Genomic DNA, 21,791 nt, shown 5'->3' with positions numbered 1-21,791 from the left:
CTTTATGTTTCTACTAGCAAAATTCACAAAAATAAATCACCTGGAAATATTAGTTGGTTTACAGTATATACTTGTGCCCATTGTTAATTTTCTGACTATTATCTGTGTATTTATTACAGGTGGATATTACTGTACCAGTGGTACAACAAACCCATCCTTACCCTGTAGTGAGGGATTCTTCTGCCATACAGGAGCCATGACTGCAGCACCAACTCAAGGTCCCAATGCTGATGAGTGTCCAGTTGGTCACTACTGTCCAGAACAAACAACTGAACCAGTGAAGTGTCCTAGAGGAACATTCTCCAACAGTGTCAGACTTAGGAATGAGTCAGATTGTACTCCATGTACCCAAGGTATTGAATTATGGTTAAACATAAACTAATAAAACATGATATTCTAGAAAGTTCTTTAAAAATATTTCAATTACTGCACTTTTACATGATTTTACAGATTTATATTGTAATGCTCCACTGACCACTGCATAGACATGTTTTTCTATTTAGGCTTCTGACTTTATCTTTTTTTTTTCAGGATCTTATTGTAATGACACAGCTTTGACCCAACCAACTGGGCTATGTACAGCAGGATATTTCTGTGTCGTCGGCTCAGACAACCATGCCCCAGAGATCTGTACAGCTGGCAGGTATTGTCCTGAAGGTTCACACACACCAACCAGATGTCCTGCGGGAACATTCTCCAATACGACTGGTTTAACAGCTGAATCAGAATGTACAAACTGTACTAAAGGATTTTATTGTCAATCTACAGGACTAACTGATGTGGAGGGACAGTGTACTCAAGGATATTACTGTCCTGAAGGTATGTTAGGCCTCTTAGGTCTCGAAATTGTTCTTTGTAGTACTGTCCAACCTGTAATAAAGGTTACATCTATTCAGTGAAACATCTGTCTCATGGTAGGGTGCTTGGCTTGATGGGAGGTTTTGGGTTCAATCCCTGTTCAGGTCAAACTAAAGACTTTAAAATTCGTAATTGCTGCTGCTTCTAAGATTTTGGCATAATAATAAGCATTTTGGGTAGGATGACTTGTTTTCCTTTGGACTGTTACCTTGTGAACTAGCTCTTTAAAAATGCAGCTCAGCGTGTCGGTGTATTACAAAGCAGGGTTTATATTCATTTAAAATAAATATATTCTCCTGAATATGTATTTAATTCCCCTCCAGAGGTTAAACAGGCATCCATCATCATCAATATTATCAAATGACAAAAAATAGGTTAATAAATGTATAGGCAATTGAAGTACATGTTATTAACAAATGGAAAGTAATTCATTTTATTTTATTTTTCAGGCTCAGACAAAGCAAACAACATTATTTGTCCTATAGGATTACATTGTCCTGTAGGAAGTGATGAACCAAGGTCATGTTTGTCTGGTTACTACACCAACAGAACTGGAGAATGGGAGTGTGATATCTGTCCAAATGGGTAAGTCAGAGTTACCTCCCCTGGTCTGTACAACTAGAGATAACGGTAGAACCTTAAAGTGGAAGATTGATACCTATCTGAATATGAATGTCAGAGCTGCATCCCTTGTCTGGTTACCATAGCTACAAAAATGGAGATACGCATTATGATATCATTTGGACAAGAAACCCTTTTTTCAAACATGTTTGAAACACGTTTTCCAAATTATAAACGTTAAAAATGAAATTTTAAAAGATATTTTTTATAGCTTAGTAGGACTACTGTAAATTCAAATCGCAATAATGAATCTCAAATTTTGTCAATTATTTAGCAATCACAATGATAAATGCATGCAAAAATTATTGAATATAAAGTGTTCCGGATAAAGTTCTGTAGTAACAATTTTATGTTGTGCTTTAGATTTTACTGCCTACCAGAGAATGTAACAGCAGGTGTACCTACCTCTGGATATTTCGACTGCCCTGCAGGATACTATTGTCCAAATGGAACTGGACTTGACTGGATGCCATGTCCGAAAGGAACATACAGTGCCAAGACTAACTTATACATGGTAAGATTAGTTTTATTTGTTTAGACATGTTTATAAAAAGGTTGTGAAAGATGATATGTTGTTCTGATAGATATGCTATGTGTATGTGAGAAGTGGCATAAGAAAGCATGATAGATATGCTATGTGTATGTGAGAAGTGGCATAAGAAAGCATGATAGATATGCTCTGTGTATGTGAGAAGTGGCATAAGAAAGCATGATAGATATGCTCTGTGTATGTGAGAAGTGGCATAAGAAAACATGATAGATATGCTCTGTGTATGTGAGAAGTGGCATAAGAAAGCATGATAGATATGCTCTGTGTATGTGAGAAGTGGCATAAGAAAGCATGATAGATATGCTCTGTGTATGTGAGAAGTGGCATAAGAAAACATGATAGATATGCTATGTGTATGTGAGAAGTGACATAAGAAAGCATGATAGATATGCTATGTGTAGAAAGCATGATAGATATTCTCTGTGTATGTGAGAAGTGGCATAAGAAAGCATGATAGATATGCTATGTGTATGTGAGAAGTGACATAAGAAAGCATGATAGATATGCTATGTGTATGTGAGAAGTGACATAAGAAAGCATGATAGATATGCTATGTGTATGTGAGAAGTGGCATAAGAAAGCATGATAGATATGCTATGTGTATGTGAGAAGTGGCATAAGAAAGCATGATAGATATGCTATGTGTATGTGTGCTATGTGTATGTGAGAAGTGACATAAGAAAGCATGATAGATATGCTATGTGTATGTGAGAAGTGACATAAGAAAGCATGATAGATATGCTATGTGTATGTGAGAAGTGGCATAAGAAAGCATTTCCAGAAGCCAGGTTGTAGAAATCTATAATATTTTGAATTAGATGTGAGAAAGAAGACCTGACCCTAGTATAATCTTGCCAGCTGTTATGAGATTTGCATTATCTAGGGATTTTCAGATGAAAATAATCCAAAACACAAAATGAGAAGTCCTCTGTGAAGGATGTACCAGGAGTTTGGATAAAAAGGTTCCCTTACTGTGATTGTTGATCTTGTGCTTTTTATGCTTCTGCAACTAATTTCACAAAAAATGTATAATAAAAATTGATAGTAAGTTGTAATGAAATGTGTGGCCTCAGTGGCGGAGTGGTCTAAGTAGTTCAACTACTGTATTAATAGCCTATCAACACTGAGGTTTTAAGTTGAACCCTGCAGGTGGCAGGTGTGTTCGACTCCAATCATAATTGACTAGGATCGCTGTTTTCCTGCTGAAGGTCAGTGGTTTTCTCCAGGCACTCTGGCTTCCTCCACTAAAAAAACTGACCACCGTGAAATAGCTAATAGTGCTAAAATTGGCGTTAAACACCAACAATTATCAATCTGTAATGAGATGCTCTTGACTTGTGACAATTTTTAGAAAAGAGCCACTGGATGCTCACCTGATTTATCTGTATTTTGTTGTTTACAGGTCAATCAGTGTACTGATTGTGATGGAGGAAAACATTGCTCAGTAGATGGAGCCACTTCAGTAACAGGTGACTGTGATGCTGGCTACTATTGTCAGTCAGGAGTAGATAGACCAAACCCTGATAACTCTGCCACTAATAGCTCCTACCCACCAACCTGTCCATTAATTGGAGGTCATACAGGTAAGTCAATATTAGTTATTTCCCCTTTTAAAGATTGATTTAAAACTAAGGTTGAACGAACATATACTGGTTAATATGGGTGAAACTACTTAAAGTGCACCTGTGTTACAATATGTTTCCATAAAAATTCTGTGAAGCTGAACAGAGAGAAAATATTGTGATGTAAATGTTACATTAAATTTTTTAAATGATTAGATACAGTGAAAGTACTAATTTTCAAAGTGTACTGATTTTAATGTTAAAATGATTAAATATTGTTAAAGTATTCCTTTTCTCAGTGAACTGATTTTTTCTATTTTTCAAAGTGCAAAAATCATCGTAATAATAAACTTAATTCATAATGTAGAAAATATAAATTTTTAAACTGCAAAAAAAACAACTTAAACCTAAACAATTAATCTTGCAGGATATGGTGACATTTGTCCAAAAGGATATATGTGCCCTGTTGGTAGTGAGCTACCCACAGAGTGTCCAGCTGGTACCTATCAAGATGAGGAAGGTCAAAGTACTTGCAAAACATGTCCCGAAGGATTTTATTGTACAACAAACTCCACTGACTTCTCCGACAAGCCCTGTCCTGTTGGTCACTACTGTCCAAACGGTACGACTCATGCTAACCAGTACCCATGTTTGAAGGGAACATACAACCCGGCAACACAACAAACAAATGTCTCGTCATGTTTGGAATGTGACGGAGGCAAATATTGTCCATCAGATGGCGCTGAATTACCTGCTGGTAACTGCAGGTAGGTATTTTGTTATAGCAGTATAGTTGTTTAAATTTTATAAAATCGTATGCTGAAAAATCATCAATTTATGAATTATCTATTCAATGTTGTATTATTACATAACTAAACTATTCTTATTTATATAGAAAAACAAAGAATATTGCATATCCATCAACGACACAAAATCAGTACATGCACTGCAAAAAAACACACAAAAAGCAAAGGAACAGCGCTTTTTTTACTGCTCTTCATCTCCTTATTGTTTGTTAATTGTGATTTATTTTTAATGATTATGATTAATTTCATCATCTTATGTTAATGTAACCAAGGTTTACAATCTTGTGCTACAATATACAAAATTATGATTTAAAACAGGATGTTAATACATGAATTCAGATAGTCAAGATGCTTAAGTGCAACATCGATAAAAGAAAATTACCTCAATTTTATTCTTTTCAATAAACTTTCCCATACAGGACATAAAATATATTTATAGTTTGTTAGATTGATTGATTGATTGTTGTTTGTTTGATGTCCAGTGACAAATATTTCATGCATAAAGCTTGGTAGATAAAAGCAGATCTGGGATATACGATAAATGAATCTAAAAACACAAAAAAAAATCTAGGTCTTTAAGCAGAATAAATGTTTATATATTGTAAAGGAGATTAAACTTTTGTTTTCCAGGTCCATACTTGTTTGTGAGGTTTTTTTTTTACGTTTTTCTATTGTGATATTCTATAAAGATCAAAAATATGTGAAGAAATAGTTTTGTCATTTTAACCTCAATCGCAAAATTAACATATACACCCTCACGAAAATTTTCCACCTTACAGTATATGATCATTCCTGTAGTTTAGTTATGATCGTTGACCTTCCAAAACAGAAGGTTATTACATCAGACTTTTTGGAGATGAAAAGTAGTTAGTCTTGATTTTTTTTAACTTTTAAGTAAATAAAGATAAATAATAATGTTTTGATGAATTTATCTTTCAGTGCTGGTTGGTATTGTTATGGAAGTTCCATTATGGCCATGCCCTCTGACCCTGTCCAGGGAGGTCGATGCAGTGTTGGTCAGTATTGTCCAGAAGGTAGTGAAGCACCAATAGAATGTCCAGGAGGAGAGTATTGTCAGACCACTGGACTGTCCATTCCTACTGGAATATGTTTCCAAGGTAAGGTGTATAGTAAAATATTTAGAAAAAAATACATTGAAATTATAGTTTTAAAGGTTAGAATTTATAAATGCTAGATACTTTTAAGGCAAAGGGGGGGGGGGAAGGGGGGGGCTCTCAGGCTCGGTGACCAAGTGTCTAAGTAGTTCAACTACTGTATCACTAGCCTGTTGACACTGAGGTTGTGAGTACGAATCCCGCATTTCACAGGTGTATGACTCCAATCTCAATTGACTAGGATTGTCAGTTTTCCTGTTTAAGGTCAGAGGTTTTCTCTGGGCGCACCAGCTTCCTCCAACTAAAACTGACCAATTAGCCAAAAGTGCTGATAGTGGCATTAAATAACAATTAATCAATCAATCAATTTTTTAAAGCAAGAGAAAATATTCAAATTTAAAGTGTCTTATAAATTCAGCATAGGAACAACAATCCAGCAAAGGTCACAGTAAAAGGGGATCATTGGAAGTAGTATTTGTTTTTCTCTTTAGATTTAAGAATTGCTTATTTAGGTTAAATGATTATAGAAAAGATGAAACTGTGTTTAGTGTTTTACTATTTGAGTTGATAGGGATACAACCCTTCTTATATGTCTTTGCCAATGCGAAGTAATTGCATTAAAAACTTTTAAGTGAAAAAGCTTTTAGTTGGTTACTTCTGAAAGACCACAGACTCAAAATAACAAATTGAAAAAACCAAAAAATATTGTGAAAATTTATTTTTAGCTTAGTAAATACCAGAGTTTCTCCAGGTAATTAAATAGCTAAACTTTCAAAAATTTTGGGTGTGTTTTCTCTGAAGCTTTCAAATCACAAAATTTATTGTATATTGTTAGAGACAGTATGTTGACCTCTAGATGCCTTTCAGTGTTTTGTATCGTTGGGTTGCTGTCTCATTGACATATTCCCAGGGTTTCCTTCTTTGTATTCAAAGGAAAATACAGGATATTGTTTCTTTATACAGGGTACTATTGTAACATCAGTGCTTTTGTACAGACCCCACCTCCTGGTATGACAGGTGACAGATGTCCAACTGGTCACTATTGTCCAATACAGAGTAGTACACCAACACCTTGTCCTATTGGATATTACTATGGATCAACTGGAGCCACTCAAGAGTCAGACTGTGTCATCTGTACTAAAGGTCAGTTGTACTTTTATATGAAATGACTTTGAATTCAAGTCATATGTACTTTACATTTGTATAAGATATGTGTAAATAGATTAGAAATATTGTTTGAGGGGGTTTATACTAAAGTTATCTCCATATAACACTCAATTGTTTTTTCTGTTCTTTTTTTTTTTAATAAAGGTCAGATATACTTTTCCAGAAAACAAGTTTAAAAATCAATTGCTCTTTCCAGTAAATGATTATTTCAAAGATTGTGTCATAAGACAATTTGTACGTCCATGTTAATTTGGTCCAATCAAAATCACCCTTATAAACAAATTGCTTCAAATTGAAATATTAAATACCTGTAAAGTTTGTGAATCAAAATGTACTTTTCAGAATAATATTAAGAATACTGATTTTACTGTAGGTAAATACTGTGGCTCCTATGGACTTACAGCAGAAACTGGTGACTGTGATCCTGGCTACTACTGTCCTGAAGGTCAAACTGTGGCCACACCTGCCAACTATAGTTGTCCATTAGGCTACTTCTGTGTGGGAGGGAAAGAGTTACCAGAACCCTGTGCATCAGGAACCTATCAGGTATTTATCTGGGAAAAAGAAACATATTTATCAATATAATGTGATTTGAGTTGACAATACAAAATTGGCTGATTAAACTCATTTATCAAAAATAGAAAAATTGAATTTAAGTATTTTGTCCCTTGTAGCAAGTATTTTTTTTCAGGTGTTGGGTTACTGTACCACAGATGTATAACCCCACATCTCTTTCATTCATACTGTAATAACATAACTATATTTTAGGATGAACCAATCCAGAGTACATGCAAAACCTGTCCAGCAGGATTTTATTGTAATGCCACATTTGGTCCAGTTATTAACTATGCTACATACATATGTCCAGAGGGATTTTTCTGTCCTGATGGAACCCGATATCCTGAGGAATTCCCATGTCCTGAAGGAACTTTCAACAATAGAACAGGTAAATACCTTAGATTTGAGATAGTCAGATTACTACATAAGACCTGTTTTTTACTAGTTGTGGAATAGGAAAAAAAATACTTTATGAATTTGAGGTGTGATAAGTACTTTTCTGCATTTACCTTCAACAGGAAAGTTAAATCCCAAGATTTTTGAACATGTGTGAGCAAAATAGACCTAAAGAGAATACTGTTAATTCAGAAATTATTGTGTGCATTTATTATAATAATTCTTAAAGAATGGGCAAAAACGCAGGATTAATTATTGCGATTTTTGGAAAAGCTGCATACATATATATGTTTCAGCTATCAAAATGCGAGTTATTATTGCGATACTCACCCATTTGCATTATTTGCATTTATAAAAACCTCAAAATAATTTCTGAATTTACAAATTGACCTAAGGTCAGCTTTGCCTGAGGGAGTTGGAAGCTTAGTTTCTTAATATTTTCTAAATATGAATTTAAGAAAAGTATACATGTATCATAAATCATGTCAGTACAGAAGCATGGGCTTCTGTTCTGTAAATGATGGCAAATATTAATATTTCTTAGATACCTAATCATTGAAAGGTAAGAAAATAAAAATTAGGACACCCTCGTGGTATTTTAATTCCATCAATGTATTGAAATATTTATATTTGTGTTTCCAGGTTTGAACAGTACATCTGAGTGTTCTGAGTGTGTAGGAGGTATGGCGTGTGATGTTGAAGGGCTGACCTACCCCATAAGGCCATGTTCTGCTGGATACTTCTGTCGACAAAGTGCTGACTCAACAACACCAAGCTTAGGTAAATCTTATGGTGCTTTACAATGGTGGTATTACATGCATTAATATTTATAAATTGTAAATATTTAAAAAATAGAAATTTTTCATTGTTTTGATAGTTAAGAATTCCAAAACCACAAAATTTAAATCTTTTAAAAAACTATTTCTTGTATGCAATATATACTTGATACACAAAATTGCCATGAATTTTCTGTAAAGAAATGTCCTCTCTCTTTTGAAGATGTCCTAAATTGAGATATTTATTTTAAGGCTTTGAATTTTTAGAGAAGAAGATGTAATATTTCTGTACATCTAGAATAAGTTTAAATGTAAAAAAAACCATGAAAGTAAACCAAAATATGATCATTTAATATTTCTTAAGGTTCAAAATGCACATTTATGTTTTTGTTGAGCCTGCGACTTTTGTCGCAGAAAGCTCGACATAGGGATAGCGATCCGGCGGCGGCGGCGGCGGCGTTAGCTAACTTCTTAAAAGCTTTGTATTTTAGAAGGTGGAAGACCTGGATGCTTCATACTTTGTATATGGATGCCTCATGTTACGAAGTTTCCGTCAGTCACATGTCCAATTTCCTTGACCTCATTTTCATGGTTCAGTGACTACTTGAAAAAAAAGTTCAGATTATTTGTAATGTTAAATTCTCTCTTATTATAAGTAATAGGATAACTATATTTAGTATGTGCGTACCTTGCAAGGTCCTCATGCCTGTCAGACAGTTTTCACTTGACCTCGACCTCATTTCATGGATCAGTGAACAAGGTTAAGTTTTGGTGGTCAAGTCCATATCTCAGATACTATAAGCAATAGGTCTAGTATATTTGGTGTATGGAAGGACTGTAAGGTGTACATGTCCAACTGGCAGGTGTCATCTGACCTTGACCTCATTTTCATGGTTCAGTGGTTATAGTTAAGTTTTTGTGTTTTGGTCTGTTTTTCTTATACTGTATGCAATAGGTCTATTATATTTGGTGTATGGAATGATTGTAAGGTGTACATGTCCAACTGGCAGGTGTCATCTGACCTTGACCTCATTTTCATGGTTCAGTGGTTATAGTTAAGTTTTTGTGTTTTGGTCCGTTTTTCTTATACTTTATCCAATAGGTCTACTATATTTGGTGTATGGAATGATTGTAAGGTGTACATGTCCAACTGGCAGGTGTCATCTGACCTTGACCTCATTTTCATGGTTCAGTGGTTATAGTTAATTTTTTGTGTTTTGGTCCGTTTTTCTTATACTTTATCCAATAGGTCTACTATATTTGGTGTATGGAATGATTGTAAGGTGTACATGTCCAACTGGCAGGTGTCATCTGACTTTGACCTCATTTTCATGGTTCAGTGGTCAAAGTTAAGTTTTTGAGTTTTGGTCTTTTTTCTTATACTATTATGCAATAAGTCAACTATATTTGGTGTATGGAAATATTCTATGATGTACATGTCAGTCTCCCAGGTTTTATTTGACCTTGACCTCATTTTCACAGTTCATTGCTCAGTGTTAAGTTTATGTGTTTCAGTCTGTTTTTCTTAAACTATAAGCAATAGGTCAGCTATATTTGTTGTATGGAAGGATTGTAAGCTGTTCATGTCTGCCTGGCATGGTTCATCTGACTTTGACCTCATTTTCACGATTCATTGGTCAATGTTTAGTTTTCTTGGTTAAGTCTGTTTCTTAGAAACTATAAGCAATAGGTCAACTATATTTAGTGTATTGAATGATTGTAAGGTGTACATGTATTTCTTGTTTGGTTTTTATGACCTTGACTTCATTTTCTTGGATCATGTTAAGTTTATGTAATAGTTGTAGTAAAGCTTTCATTTAGGACTATCAACATAATATCAATGGTTAGTAAAGAAGGCGAGACATTTCAGCGTGTCCACTCTTGTCTTTTATAGGATCATTGGCTGACCAGTGTCCAGCAGGATCATATTGTCCAGTAGAGACAGCAGAGCCAATAGGTTGTCCTGAGGGAAGTTACAGCTCTGCCATGGCATTACAGATGGAAAGTCAGTGTATCAACTGTACAGGAGGTTACTACTGCAATGAGACAGGTAGGTCCATATTTTCTTGTTTCTTGTCTTGTTCGATCAATTAGTTGATAAAAAATGTACCAAGCAGAGCTATTTAAGATAATCTTGAAGATTTCATCTTTGAATAGGTAAAGATTTTTTTTTCAGAGCATTAATGAGACATTATAATGGCTGTGTATATCAAAAACGAAATAATCATTTGTTATGTGCTATTGTCAAAATCCCATATAGAAAACTGGTTATATTTTCATGACAACAGCTTCTGTTAAAAACAAAGAGCACATGTACTTTTATATTACACAATCAACTGTTCTGGTTTGCTAATGTCTTTAAGGCTTGATTTGTTTACAACATAGGTTAAAAGTACTTTTACAAACAAACAAAGGTCATATATATATATAGATTCTACCACTGCATCGAGTGTGATACGATATTTATCCACTCGAGACAGTTAAATTTTCAAATTCAAAACGCGAGGCGCGCCGAGCGTTTTAAATATTTAAAATTTAACTGTCGAGAGTGGATAAATATCCCATTACACGAGATTTGGTGGTGGAATCTGTTTCTCTAATGATTTTCAAACAATATGCAGGTAAACTTATTCCTTCTTTTTGAATGATCTGCAAAAAGATGTGTTCTTTCTATGTGACGTCATCAGGCATGGTCACCTTTTTTATGCCGTCACAATAGGAAATTCAGAGGAAAGCAAGAAAATTCGACGTCATTATCGGATTTTAACCAATGAAGAACTGAGATCAAACGAACCACACGTTGATTAAATTTTTTTTATACAATAGGTGCAGAAAGGGATAAATTGACGAAGAATTAGAGAAATATATATATATATTACACAGTCAACAGTACATATTTGCTTGATATATGCTTTAGGTCTGATTTGTTTTATAAGGAAGGTCATGTGTACTTTTATATTACAGGACTGACAGCTGTTGTTGGCCAATGTCTGCCAGGATTTTATTGTCCAGTAGGGTCTAAGACATCTACAGAGATCATATGTACCGCTGGATCCTATTGTCCCCTGGGAACAGAAACGCCCATACCATGTCCTACTGGAAAATACTCGGATGTGGAGGGACTTAGTATGGAATCACAGTGCAGTAATTGTACTGAGGGATATTACTGTGAAACAACTGGAATGACGAATGTGACAGGACCTTGTAAAGAAGGTGAGTACAATCGAGGGATATTACTGTGAAACAACTGGAATGACGAATGTGACAGGACCTTGTAAAGAAGGTGAGTACAATCGAGGGATATTACTGTGAAACAACTGGAATGACGAATGTGACAGGACCTTGTAAAGAAGGTGAGTACAATCGAGGGATATTACTGTGAAACAACTGGAATGAAGAATGTGACAGGACCTTGTAAAGAAGGTGAGTACAATCGAGGGATATTACTGTGAAACAACTGGAATGACGAATGTGACAGGACCTTGTAAAGAAGGTGAGTACAATCGAGGGATATTACTGTGAAACAACAGGAATGACGAATGTGACAGGACCTTGTAAAGAAGGTGAGTACAATCGAGGGATATTACTGTGAAACAACAGGAATGACGAATGTGACAGGACCTTGTAAAGAAGGTGAGTACAATCGAGGGATATTACTGTGAAACAACAGGAATGACGAATGTGACAGGACCTTGTAAAGAAGGTGAGTACAATCGAGGGATATTACTGTGAAACAACTGGAATGACGAATGTGACAGGACCTTGTAAAGAAGGTGAGTACAATCGAGGGATATTACTGTGAAACAACTGGAATGACGAATGTGACAGGACCTTGTAAAGAAGGTGAGTACAATACTTAGAGCTGTTGTCACAAAAGAGACAAATGTAACTTACAGAAGAATCAAACTCATAAGTCAAAGAGAGACTAAACAACAAACAAAAAGATGAAAACCAACAAAAGTCTACAAAACACTACATAATAACCTAAAGATTGAGTAACAAAAACCCCACCATAATAACCTAAAGATTGAGTAACAAAAACCCCACCATAATAACCTAAAGATTGAGTAACAAAAACCCGACCAAAAACCAGTTCAATAGTATGTATTTGGAGTCAGAAATATTGACGTCACAACTACATGTACAGTTATGTCTTTCATTGTAATCTTGCAGGTTTTGATTATGTATAACCTTATCTTAAAATAGACATAAATGGGTACTATGAATTAAAAGTTCAAATTTCAGTAACAAAATTATAGGCCAAAAAAAGACCTTACATTCTTCTGTCCTTTCATAGTTTCTGCTTTATGCTCAACTGAAAGTCTTTAATTGAATGTGAAATAAGTACCAAAATAGACTGTCAACTAAAAATAGACTGTCAACTACCTGTTTAAAAAGCTCTATGTTATGTTTCTGTTTATGTCAAAACTGAATTTTGCAGGACGAAAAATTGTTATGATTTGAGTTCAATGTGCTTCAATTTCTCTTTCACACTAGTTTTCTAGGTTACTCAAAAACAGAAAAAAATATCATTGTAAAAACTGAATTTAACAAATTCCCTTTATATGTTTTCAGGATATTATTGTCCAACTGCTTCTAGTGTGGAAACTCAGATAATCTGTCCAGCAGCCATGCATTGTCCTACAGGGAGTGCCACTCCACAGGAATGTCCAGCTGGAATGTTTGTGGACTATGATGGTGCTGCCACATGTTCAGTATGTCCTGAAGGTAAAGGAAAATCTATTAACACCTTATTTAATTGGTGCCTTCATAAATATGTATGGCCTTTTTTTTGTAGGAGTCCCGCTTTTGTAGATTTTAAGGTCGATCATAAAACCATTGATGTTCTTGATGCTAGAATTATAGTGACCAATCAAAGTAGTAGTATCACTAAAATCAGGAACACTATAAGTGGATATTTTTTTCCAGGAAGTTTATGATAGACACCAGAAGTTGTCCAGAATTGAAACATTTGAATCTTTTTGAAAAGCATGCGTTTCCCTGCCTTTACAAAAATAGATATGTCTTACCATCCATTATAAAGAATTAAACATGTTTTATCACAAAATCCAACTTTAATATGGATCACCAAAAAGGTATCACCAACGACATATTTATTAATTGTATAATTGCTTTCCAGGTTATTATTGTGTGCCAGAACTCTCAGTAGAAGGAAATTCAGCCTCAGCCAAGAATATCTGTCCTATGGGATTCTTCTGTCCAAATGGAACAGGTCATGACTGGCAGCCATGTCCAGCTGGAACCTACGGTCTTAGTCAGGGACTGAAGAAAGCTGAAGACTGTACACCATGTACTGGAGGACAATATTGTGAAGGTATAATTTCTTTTCAGTTTAAGCTCACCTAGTTCAAAAGACAAGTATGACATCACTCCCTAATTTACCCTTTGAATAGAGAAAAATGGCATTTCTTGGCTAGTGATCACTGCAGATGAACTACTTAAGTCCATTGTGGCCCAGCGTTGAAAATACCATCTTTTAAAACATCTATAGAAAAATATTTCAATCTGTTAACAAATTCGTAAAACAAAAAAAATAAAAAAAATTAATGAACAAAGTACTGTGGACAAGCCTGTAGAAAATATCTACTTCTTTGGACGTTTAAATTAGTGGTTTAATTGTAGTAACGAAATCCACAAATAATAATGAATCCTAGGTAGTCCATTTAAACATGTTTTGAAAAATTTCTTGTTTCATATTATATTCCAGGAACAAACCTGACCCAGCCAACAGGAGATTGTCTAGCAGGCTATTACTGTGTATCTGGTGTGGACAAAGCAAATCCACTCATGCTGAATGATTCACAATGTCCCACTGGTACTGTCCATCCAATCATTGGTCACCAATGTCCAGCAGGACACTATTGTCCAATTGGTACAGAGTATCCCATTGGCTGTCCAGCTGGATCTTACCAAGATCTAACCAATCAGAACTATTGTAAGGCCTGTCCTTTGGGTCACTACTGTTATGCAAACACTTCAGATTACACACCAAATATCTGCCCTGGTGGATACTACTGTGAACTGAATACAACAGACATTTATCAGTATCCCTGCCCACCTGGTACCTTCAACAATTTGACACAACAGCACAGTATAGCAGCATGTGAATCCTGTACACAGGGAATGTATTGTCAAGGTTACGGAAATGCTTACCCGACCGGAAACTGCTCGGCGGGATGGTATTGTACTAATGGATCAAATACAGCACAAGTGAGTAATTGTGGGAACTTTTCGGAGTTGCCATGTTTTCTTTTTTTAAAATGGACTGTCCTTTTAGAGATTATAAAAAACAAACCTTTGTCTGCATTTAAATTACCGGTAGCTTATTTTCACTCATTATGAACACACATTTAAGACAAAAAAATACAAGTAATTTTTACCTTTTCTCAGATTTTGGTAAGCTGAAATTTTTAATGTTCTGAACTTAAAAAATATTTTATAATATTTGCTAATGTCTCTCAGAAGTTTAATTAATTGCCATTATTTAAACCAAAATACAAAGGTCTGAGGAAAGCAGGCCTGAAAAAATGTAATAATAATTTTATAGTCCCACAATAGACTGCATGTGTATAACTGGCTTTTAATTTGTCAGCCGTAAACTCAGTTTACTATTATCAAATCACCAATTGATGCCAGCAAATCTTCAAATACAATACAGTTATTTCCTATATATAATGAATGTAAGATATGTACATACCTTATCTCCTTTTATTCATACAAACTAGCTCAAGGTTATATCAAATTAAAAAATGCACTAGATCCTGAGTTTATCATGCCAATAAAATATCATTCGACTTTACAGCCTACAGTAACAGGTGGTGAATGTACCGCTGGAAATTTCTGTCCAGAAGGATCGTATGAAATGCAAAACTGCACAGCAGGAAAATATTGCCCCACCAATGGCCTGGATGCACCTCTGGCTGATTGTGATGCTGGCTACTACTGCCCAGCAAGTTCCACTTCTCCACAACAGATTGACTGCCCCATAGGTCATTATTGCCCAACAGGAAGTGACCTTCCAGACCCATGTGCTAATGGAACTTATGGACCAGTAATACGTCTCCAGGTTGCTAGTGATTGTACACCATGTGATGGAGGATATTATTGTAATGGAACAGGATTAAATGCAGTTTCTGGACAATGTGATGCAGGTATGATATATTTTTGGAAGCAGGTACCAAAATTATATTTTTGTAAAATGTGCTTATGGAGAACAGGCTTGGTCTCTGGTGGATAGTTTTCTCATCGGTAATCATACCACATCTCATAATGTTTATATTGTAAAAAGCTAAAGTTTTTAAGGAGAAACTTGAAAATTTTAATTATGATTACTTGAAGTGAGAGGAAAAAAATAAACAAAAAGTAAGAAGTTTAAGTGACACAGTGGCAACCTTGATTATTATTTTTCTGAGAAAACAATAAATTTGAAATGACCTTGGAATATTTTTATAATGTAAAATCTGAAGAAAAACTACACAAAATTTAACATTTAACATTTGAAATGCTTTTTTCAACATGAAATTGGTGATTTGTTCATATGTTTTAGCAGATTTTTCTATATCTGTAACTGAATGTACTTGTTATTTTAGGTTTCTATTGCCCACCAGGACAGACACAACCAAACCCCTATGATTACAGATGCACCCTGGGACATTACTGTCTGGTACAGACTGCCACGCCCACCAGATGTAACAACGGATTCTTCCAGAACGAGTTAGAGAAGGACTCGTGTAAACCTTGCACTGAAGGTATGTTTAACATACGTCTTGTGATTCCATATATACTAACTTACAAGTTGTGCATGCTAATAATCATAGGAGAGAATGAAATACAAAATTATCTTGAGATTGATCTGCTTGTTTCAGGGTAAAATACAGAAAAATTCCCAAAAATACCTTTTGTTTCTTTATAAAGCTTATTTTCAAGTTTCAAAACATTCCATGAAAGTTTAACAAATTTATTTATGTCTAAAAAATTTACTGTAAATTCAGAAATTTTTGCAAGGTTTTTATTAATGCAAATAATGTGACTGGGTGAGTATTGCAATAAGGCCAGACTTTTTTTTTTATCTGTTTAACGAGAAAATTTGTAAAAAAATTAGGGTCCAGGGGACGAAATAAAAAAAAAAATAAAAGTGCAAAGTTGGTCCAGTCGACACTAAAAATAAAAATAAAACCATTATAAGTGACCTTTTTTTTTAAGAATTTATCAAAATACAAGAACAATGAAATGAAAACAGACCAGTATATTAACCCTTCTATTAATATGAACATAAAAAATATCTTTTGATTCTGTATGTCCTCTAATTTAGATCCATGCATATGCACCAGGCAAATATATCAACCTCCCTGCATATACACTATATATATGTATATTACCAGTCAGGAACCTCTTAGTGTATGTTACATGTTTATACTGTATATACAATTCAATTAAAAAAACTACTCTGTTATCATGTTCATGAAGTTAATTATTTTTCATTAAAAAGATATATTCATTTAACCGTTAAGCTTGGAAATAATATAATTATTTTATATTAGTGTAATAGACATGGTTGAGCAACATTAACTTATAAATTGAAACAATGCATTAAAAAGGAAATATAAACATTACTCAAAAATATCTAACCAAAAGTATGTTAATGCGTGTGGAATGCGTAATTTTTCCTTTTGGGATCAATTTTTGTCTGTCAGCAGTGCCATTCATTCGTCCGTAGTCATTATCGCAAGAATCCAGATTTCGGTCATAGCGGGTCCGCTTCCGATGAAATCCCAACTCCGATCCATAGTTCTTCAAAAATATACCCAATAATTTAAATGTCGGAGAAAACTTGACAAAAATAAACGATGTTTGATACGCTTTTTGGAAAGGAATATGACGTTTTTAATGCAATACATGGATTACAAATTTACTTCAGGCTAATTTCATCAAGTTCAAATGAAGTAATAACTTATTTAGCCGAAAGTTAGAATGATTTGATGTACTCTCTCGTGTAACAAGTACCGGCGAAAGTGGTTTTAAACAAATTGTTTTTATGAAAAAAACATGCCACCAGCTTAAAAAATCAATGCTTCAACCTCTTTTTTGAAGTCATAAATCGTTTATGCCTTTAATTTCTTTACTTTGAAATTGCTGTTTCATAGACTTGGTAAAAATCAAATATTACCGATGACGAAAGCGGGTATCGTAAACCACAGATTTTATTTTTGTTCTGAGGATTTCGTAGCAGTCAGCGGGAAAAATAAAAATAAAAGTAAAAAGCACTTCTTTTTTATTTTTATTCTGAAATTGGGAAATTGGAGTCGGCAGATCTCGTTAAACAGATAATAAAATAAGTCTGGCCTAATAAAAACTCACATTCTGATATCTGATACATATATGTAAATGTTAAATGCAAAAAAAAAGTTCATTTCGGTCTAAGTTTCATGAAATTACATGAAGGTTTGATTTTGTTGTCGAGCCTTCGACTTTTGTCGAAAAAGCGAGACATAGCGATCCTACATTCCGTCGGCGTCGTCGTCGTCGGTGGCGTCCACAAATATTCACTCTGTGGTTAAAGTTTTTGAAATTTTAATAACTTTCTTAAACTATCCTGGATTTCTACCAAACTTGGACAGAAGCTTGTTTATGATCATAAGATAATATTCAAAAGTAAATTTTGTAAAAAAAAAATTCCATTTTTTCCGTATTTTACTTATAAATGGACTTAGTTTTTCTGCCAGGAAACATTACATTCACTCTGTGGTTAAAAGTTTTTGAAATTTTAATAACTTTCTTAAACTATCCTGGATTTCTACCAAACTTGGAAAGAAGCTTGTTTATGATCATAAGATAGTATCCAGAAGTAAATTTTGTAAAAAAAAATTCCATTTTTTCCGTGTTTTACTTATAAATGGACTTAGTTTTTCTGCCAGTTAACATTACATTCACTCTGTGGTTAAAGTTTTTAAAATTTTAACAACTTTCTTAAACTATCCTGGATTTGTACCAAACTTGGACAGAAGCTTGTTTATGATTAGAAGCTAGTATCTAGAAGAAAATTTTGTTAAAATTTTATTCCATTTTTTCCGTATTTTACTTATAAATGGACTTAGTTTTTCTTCCAGTTAACATTACATACAGTCTGCAGTTTAAGTTTTTAAAACATTTATTAGATTCATAAACTATCCTGGATTTTTACCAAACTTGGACAGAAGCTATTTACGATCAAAAGATAGTATAGAGAGGAATATTTTTATTAATTTTTTTCCTCTTTTTTGTTGAGCCTGCGATTAACAGCAAAAGTAGGCGAGACACTGGGTTCCGTGGAACCCTTACGAATTTTTTGTTAGCATGGATGAAATTTTGTTTTTAATCATTATAAATGTTTGAGATTTGTTTAATATTTTATGGTTGGCCTTTGGTACTACTAAGCCGTTACCTATGTTCATGATTTTGAGTAATCAGTACTGTGTTATTTTTTAGGCTATTATTGTGACAACAGCATAGAAGCCATAGGAGATCTAACCAATTACACCTGTCCTCTTGGTCACTACTGCCCAGGCCAGACAGAATATGGTAATCAGTATCCCTGTCCATCTGGTACCTTTAACAACAGAAGTGGAATGGTAAATGAGACAGACTGCCAACAGTGCACACCAGGATATTATTGTCAGAATACTGGTCTTCCAGAGCCTCAGGGACTATGCTTCCCAGGGTAAGTATAAGAATACTAGTCTTCCAGAGCCTTTGGGTTCTGTTTTCTGAATGTCAGATTAGCTATCTTCCAGAGTCTTCTGTTCACTGCTACCTTCTTGTGAATTTTGCATTGCTGATGAATTCACATGATTTAATTTTGCACTATAACCAAAACATATCAAAACTTAAATAATGGACTTACAATGTTTAAATGTCATTAATAAGTCTTTATTTGTTTAACAATATAAAACAAAATAAACAAATATTACCATTATCAAATAGTTCTCTGTTATTATTCGATTACGTTGTACCACAAGGAATTTGATAAAAACTCAATGGTACAATATTAGGATAAAGATTAATGTATATTGTATTTCGTATTCATGTAATCTTAAACTTTTTTTTCCTCTTTCAGTTACTATTGTAATGGAAGCACCGTAGATCCTAATCCAGCAGACGGTCTCTGTCCAGTTGGTAATTACTGCCCAGAAGGGAGCTATCAACCAACTGCCTGTCCCGATGGAACAATAGCAGCCTCTACAGGAAATGACAACCTTACCGATTGCCAGCTATGTAAACCAGGAAACTACTGTACTCCGGCTAGTTCTAAAAATGGTAAGTTATAAAACAGTGGTATGAAAAATGGTAAGTTATACAACTTGCATAAAAAATGGTAAGTTATACAACTTGCATAAAAAATGGTAAGTTATAAAACAATGACATAAAAAGATAGGTTAAAATATCATGTTTATGTCATAATGAATTCAAAATTGTTTGTTTTGAGTCAGATTAAATTTGAAGCTTTTTGTAAGGTCAGAAAACGTTAAAAAATATTGAAATTTTGTCAAGGATAAATTTTGCAATACTGTAAAATAATTTAATTTTATATTGAATTTTTATGGCGTATGAAAAATGGCTATTTTAACGCTGGTGACAACTTATCAATGGTCAGGTCAAATACTTCATTTTTTAAATTTGAATATTCCAATGGCAATGAACAATTTTAATCCAAAAAAACAGAAAATAGATAACTTATTTAAGGTTAAAAAAGAAGATGTGACTGATAAAACAGCTTCAGTTAAAGGGAGTATGGAAATGTAATTTGACACTTTGTTTTTTGTAGGTCACAGCTTGCCCTGTGATGCTGGTTTCATCTGTATGACAGGATCCAATGTTGCCAGTCCTACAGATGGACTAATCGGCTACATTTGCCCTGCTGGACACTACTGCCTATCAGGTGCTGTCACTGAAACGCCTTGTGATATTGGAACATATGCCCCTAGTACAGGATTAGGTGTGTACAAATCTAATGTATTCTGGGTGATATTATTAAAGTGTAAAACATTGTGATTCGCTAACAACATTTCTTGACCTTATACCCGATGAAAAAAAAACCTCTAAGCAGTGTAATATAAGAAAGTAGGCATTGTAATTGCTAAAAATTTCTAAATATTTTATTTTTATTAAATCCATAGGATTTGTTAATTTTTATGGAACCACTTGGAACCAGATTGAGTTGTATTTTCTTTAATTTCTTTAATTCATGGTTGTATCAAATTCAGTGGCGGAAATTTTCATAAGTGGGGGCCCACTGACTGCCTAAGAGGGGGCACGCTGCGGTCATGCTTCAGTGATTCTCTATATAATCAACAAAATTTTTCCCAGAAAAGGGGGGGGCCCCCTTGGCCCCCCTCTAAATCTGCCTCTGAAATTCTGCAAACAATCTTATAGGAAACTAATTTTTCTTTGATTTTTTAACTTTTTGGTTCATGTATAACTAGGACAACCATATATTGAAATGAATACTACATATAAATAGGCTAGAATTATTGTATTTATGTTTATTTTTCTTTTGACAGGTGCATGTTTGGACTGTCTAGAGGGAACAACTTGTCCAACTATGGGAATGAATGCAACACTACCATGCCCATCAGGTCACTACTGTCTCAATGGCACATACAATGATGGAATACCCTGTTCTATAGGTAATTGTTGTATCTATAGTGACTAACAAAGAACACATCTTGTGTCCTGGCCACTGTCACACTTTATTTATACACAACTTCTTGAAAACATCTTAACAGAATTCAATCAAACTTATACAGATTCTTCTACAGGACATGAAGTTGTACTCCTGCTATTTTGATCTAAATGATTTATGGGGTTTCCCATACCAAAACTGGACTGACTAAGTAATTTCTGATTAAATCAGTCAGTTATCTACAGAATCTAAGAATTGGTTCAAAGTGTTAAAATTTCTTCACAGCAGGTAATTAAAAAAATCAATTTCTAAAATTGCTTCAATAATTACAAGTTATTCTCTTTTTTGTAGGAACTTACAATCCACATGAAGGACTGTCATCAGAAGACGAATGTCTTGCCTGCCCACCTGGTCTGTATTGTGACCAGTCTGGATTATCTGCCCCTGCTGGTAACTGTTCTGCTGGTTTCCTATGTTTAGGAAATGCCACGGTCGCGGCACCAAATGATGGAGTCAATGGACCATGTCCTCATGGTTATTACTGTGAAGAAGGTAAGAAGAATATTGGTCACTTTACACTTGTGTTCTTGAGGTTTTCCTTTAATTTATTCACTGATTAAGTTTTTTGTGTTGAGTAGCAAGAACATATAATTTTATTACATTTCAATATTTTAAATTCAAAATATAGTACCGGTAAGCATAA

General features: G+C 34.3%; 1 protein-coding gene across 4 annotated transcripts in view; it reads left to right on the top strand.

The window, feature by feature from the left end:
- LOC127717736 (uncharacterized) overlaps positions 1 to 21,791 on the top strand; it is a 154,804-nt gene that overhangs the window by 94,431 nt on the left and 38,582 nt on the right. For 3 of the 4 annotated variants that reach the window (XM_052223505.1, XM_052223506.1, XM_052223503.1), the window contains 23 exons: positions 120 to 353; positions 532 to 819; positions 1,308 to 1,443; positions 1,843 to 1,993; positions 3,432 to 3,612; positions 4,019 to 4,358; positions 5,337 to 5,515; positions 6,476 to 6,655; positions 7,053 to 7,225; positions 7,448 to 7,625; positions 8,276 to 8,413; positions 10,304 to 10,459; positions 11,374 to 11,622; positions 12,985 to 13,137; positions 13,550 to 13,744; positions 14,138 to 14,640; positions 15,233 to 15,581; positions 16,020 to 16,178; positions 18,895 to 19,126; positions 19,523 to 19,722; positions 20,231 to 20,401; positions 20,967 to 21,092; positions 21,440 to 21,640. In XM_052223505.1, coding sequence (XP_052079465.1) covers positions 120 to 353; positions 532 to 819; positions 1,308 to 1,443; positions 1,843 to 1,993; positions 3,432 to 3,612; positions 4,019 to 4,358; positions 5,337 to 5,515; positions 6,476 to 6,655; positions 7,053 to 7,225; positions 7,448 to 7,625; positions 8,276 to 8,413; positions 10,304 to 10,459; positions 11,374 to 11,622; positions 12,985 to 13,137; positions 13,550 to 13,744; positions 14,138 to 14,640; positions 15,233 to 15,581; positions 16,020 to 16,178; positions 18,895 to 19,126; positions 19,523 to 19,722; positions 20,231 to 20,401; positions 20,967 to 21,092; positions 21,440 to 21,640 — 4,872 coding nt within the window. The remainder of the gene's footprint in view (positions 1 to 119; positions 354 to 531; positions 820 to 1,307; positions 1,444 to 1,842; positions 1,994 to 3,431; positions 3,613 to 4,018; positions 4,359 to 5,336; positions 5,516 to 6,475; positions 6,656 to 7,052; positions 7,226 to 7,447; positions 7,626 to 8,275; positions 8,414 to 10,303; positions 10,460 to 11,373; positions 11,623 to 12,984; positions 13,138 to 13,549; positions 13,745 to 14,137; positions 14,641 to 15,232; positions 15,582 to 16,019; positions 16,179 to 18,894; positions 19,127 to 19,522; positions 19,723 to 20,230; positions 20,402 to 20,966; positions 21,093 to 21,439; positions 21,641 to 21,791) is intronic. The other variant, XM_052223504.1, reaches the window with a different exon arrangement.

Source organism: Mytilus californianus, unplaced genomic scaffold (genome assembly GCF_021869535.1).
Source record: "Mytilus californianus isolate M0D057914Y unplaced genomic scaffold, xbMytCali1.0.p SCAF_10, whole genome shotgun sequence".
Classification (NCBI taxonomy): Eukaryota; Metazoa; Mollusca; class Bivalvia; order Mytilida; family Mytilidae; genus Mytilus; species Mytilus californianus.
The sequence above is the reverse complement of the archived record's forward strand: the minus strand, read 5'-3'. Positions and strand labels throughout refer to the sequence as shown.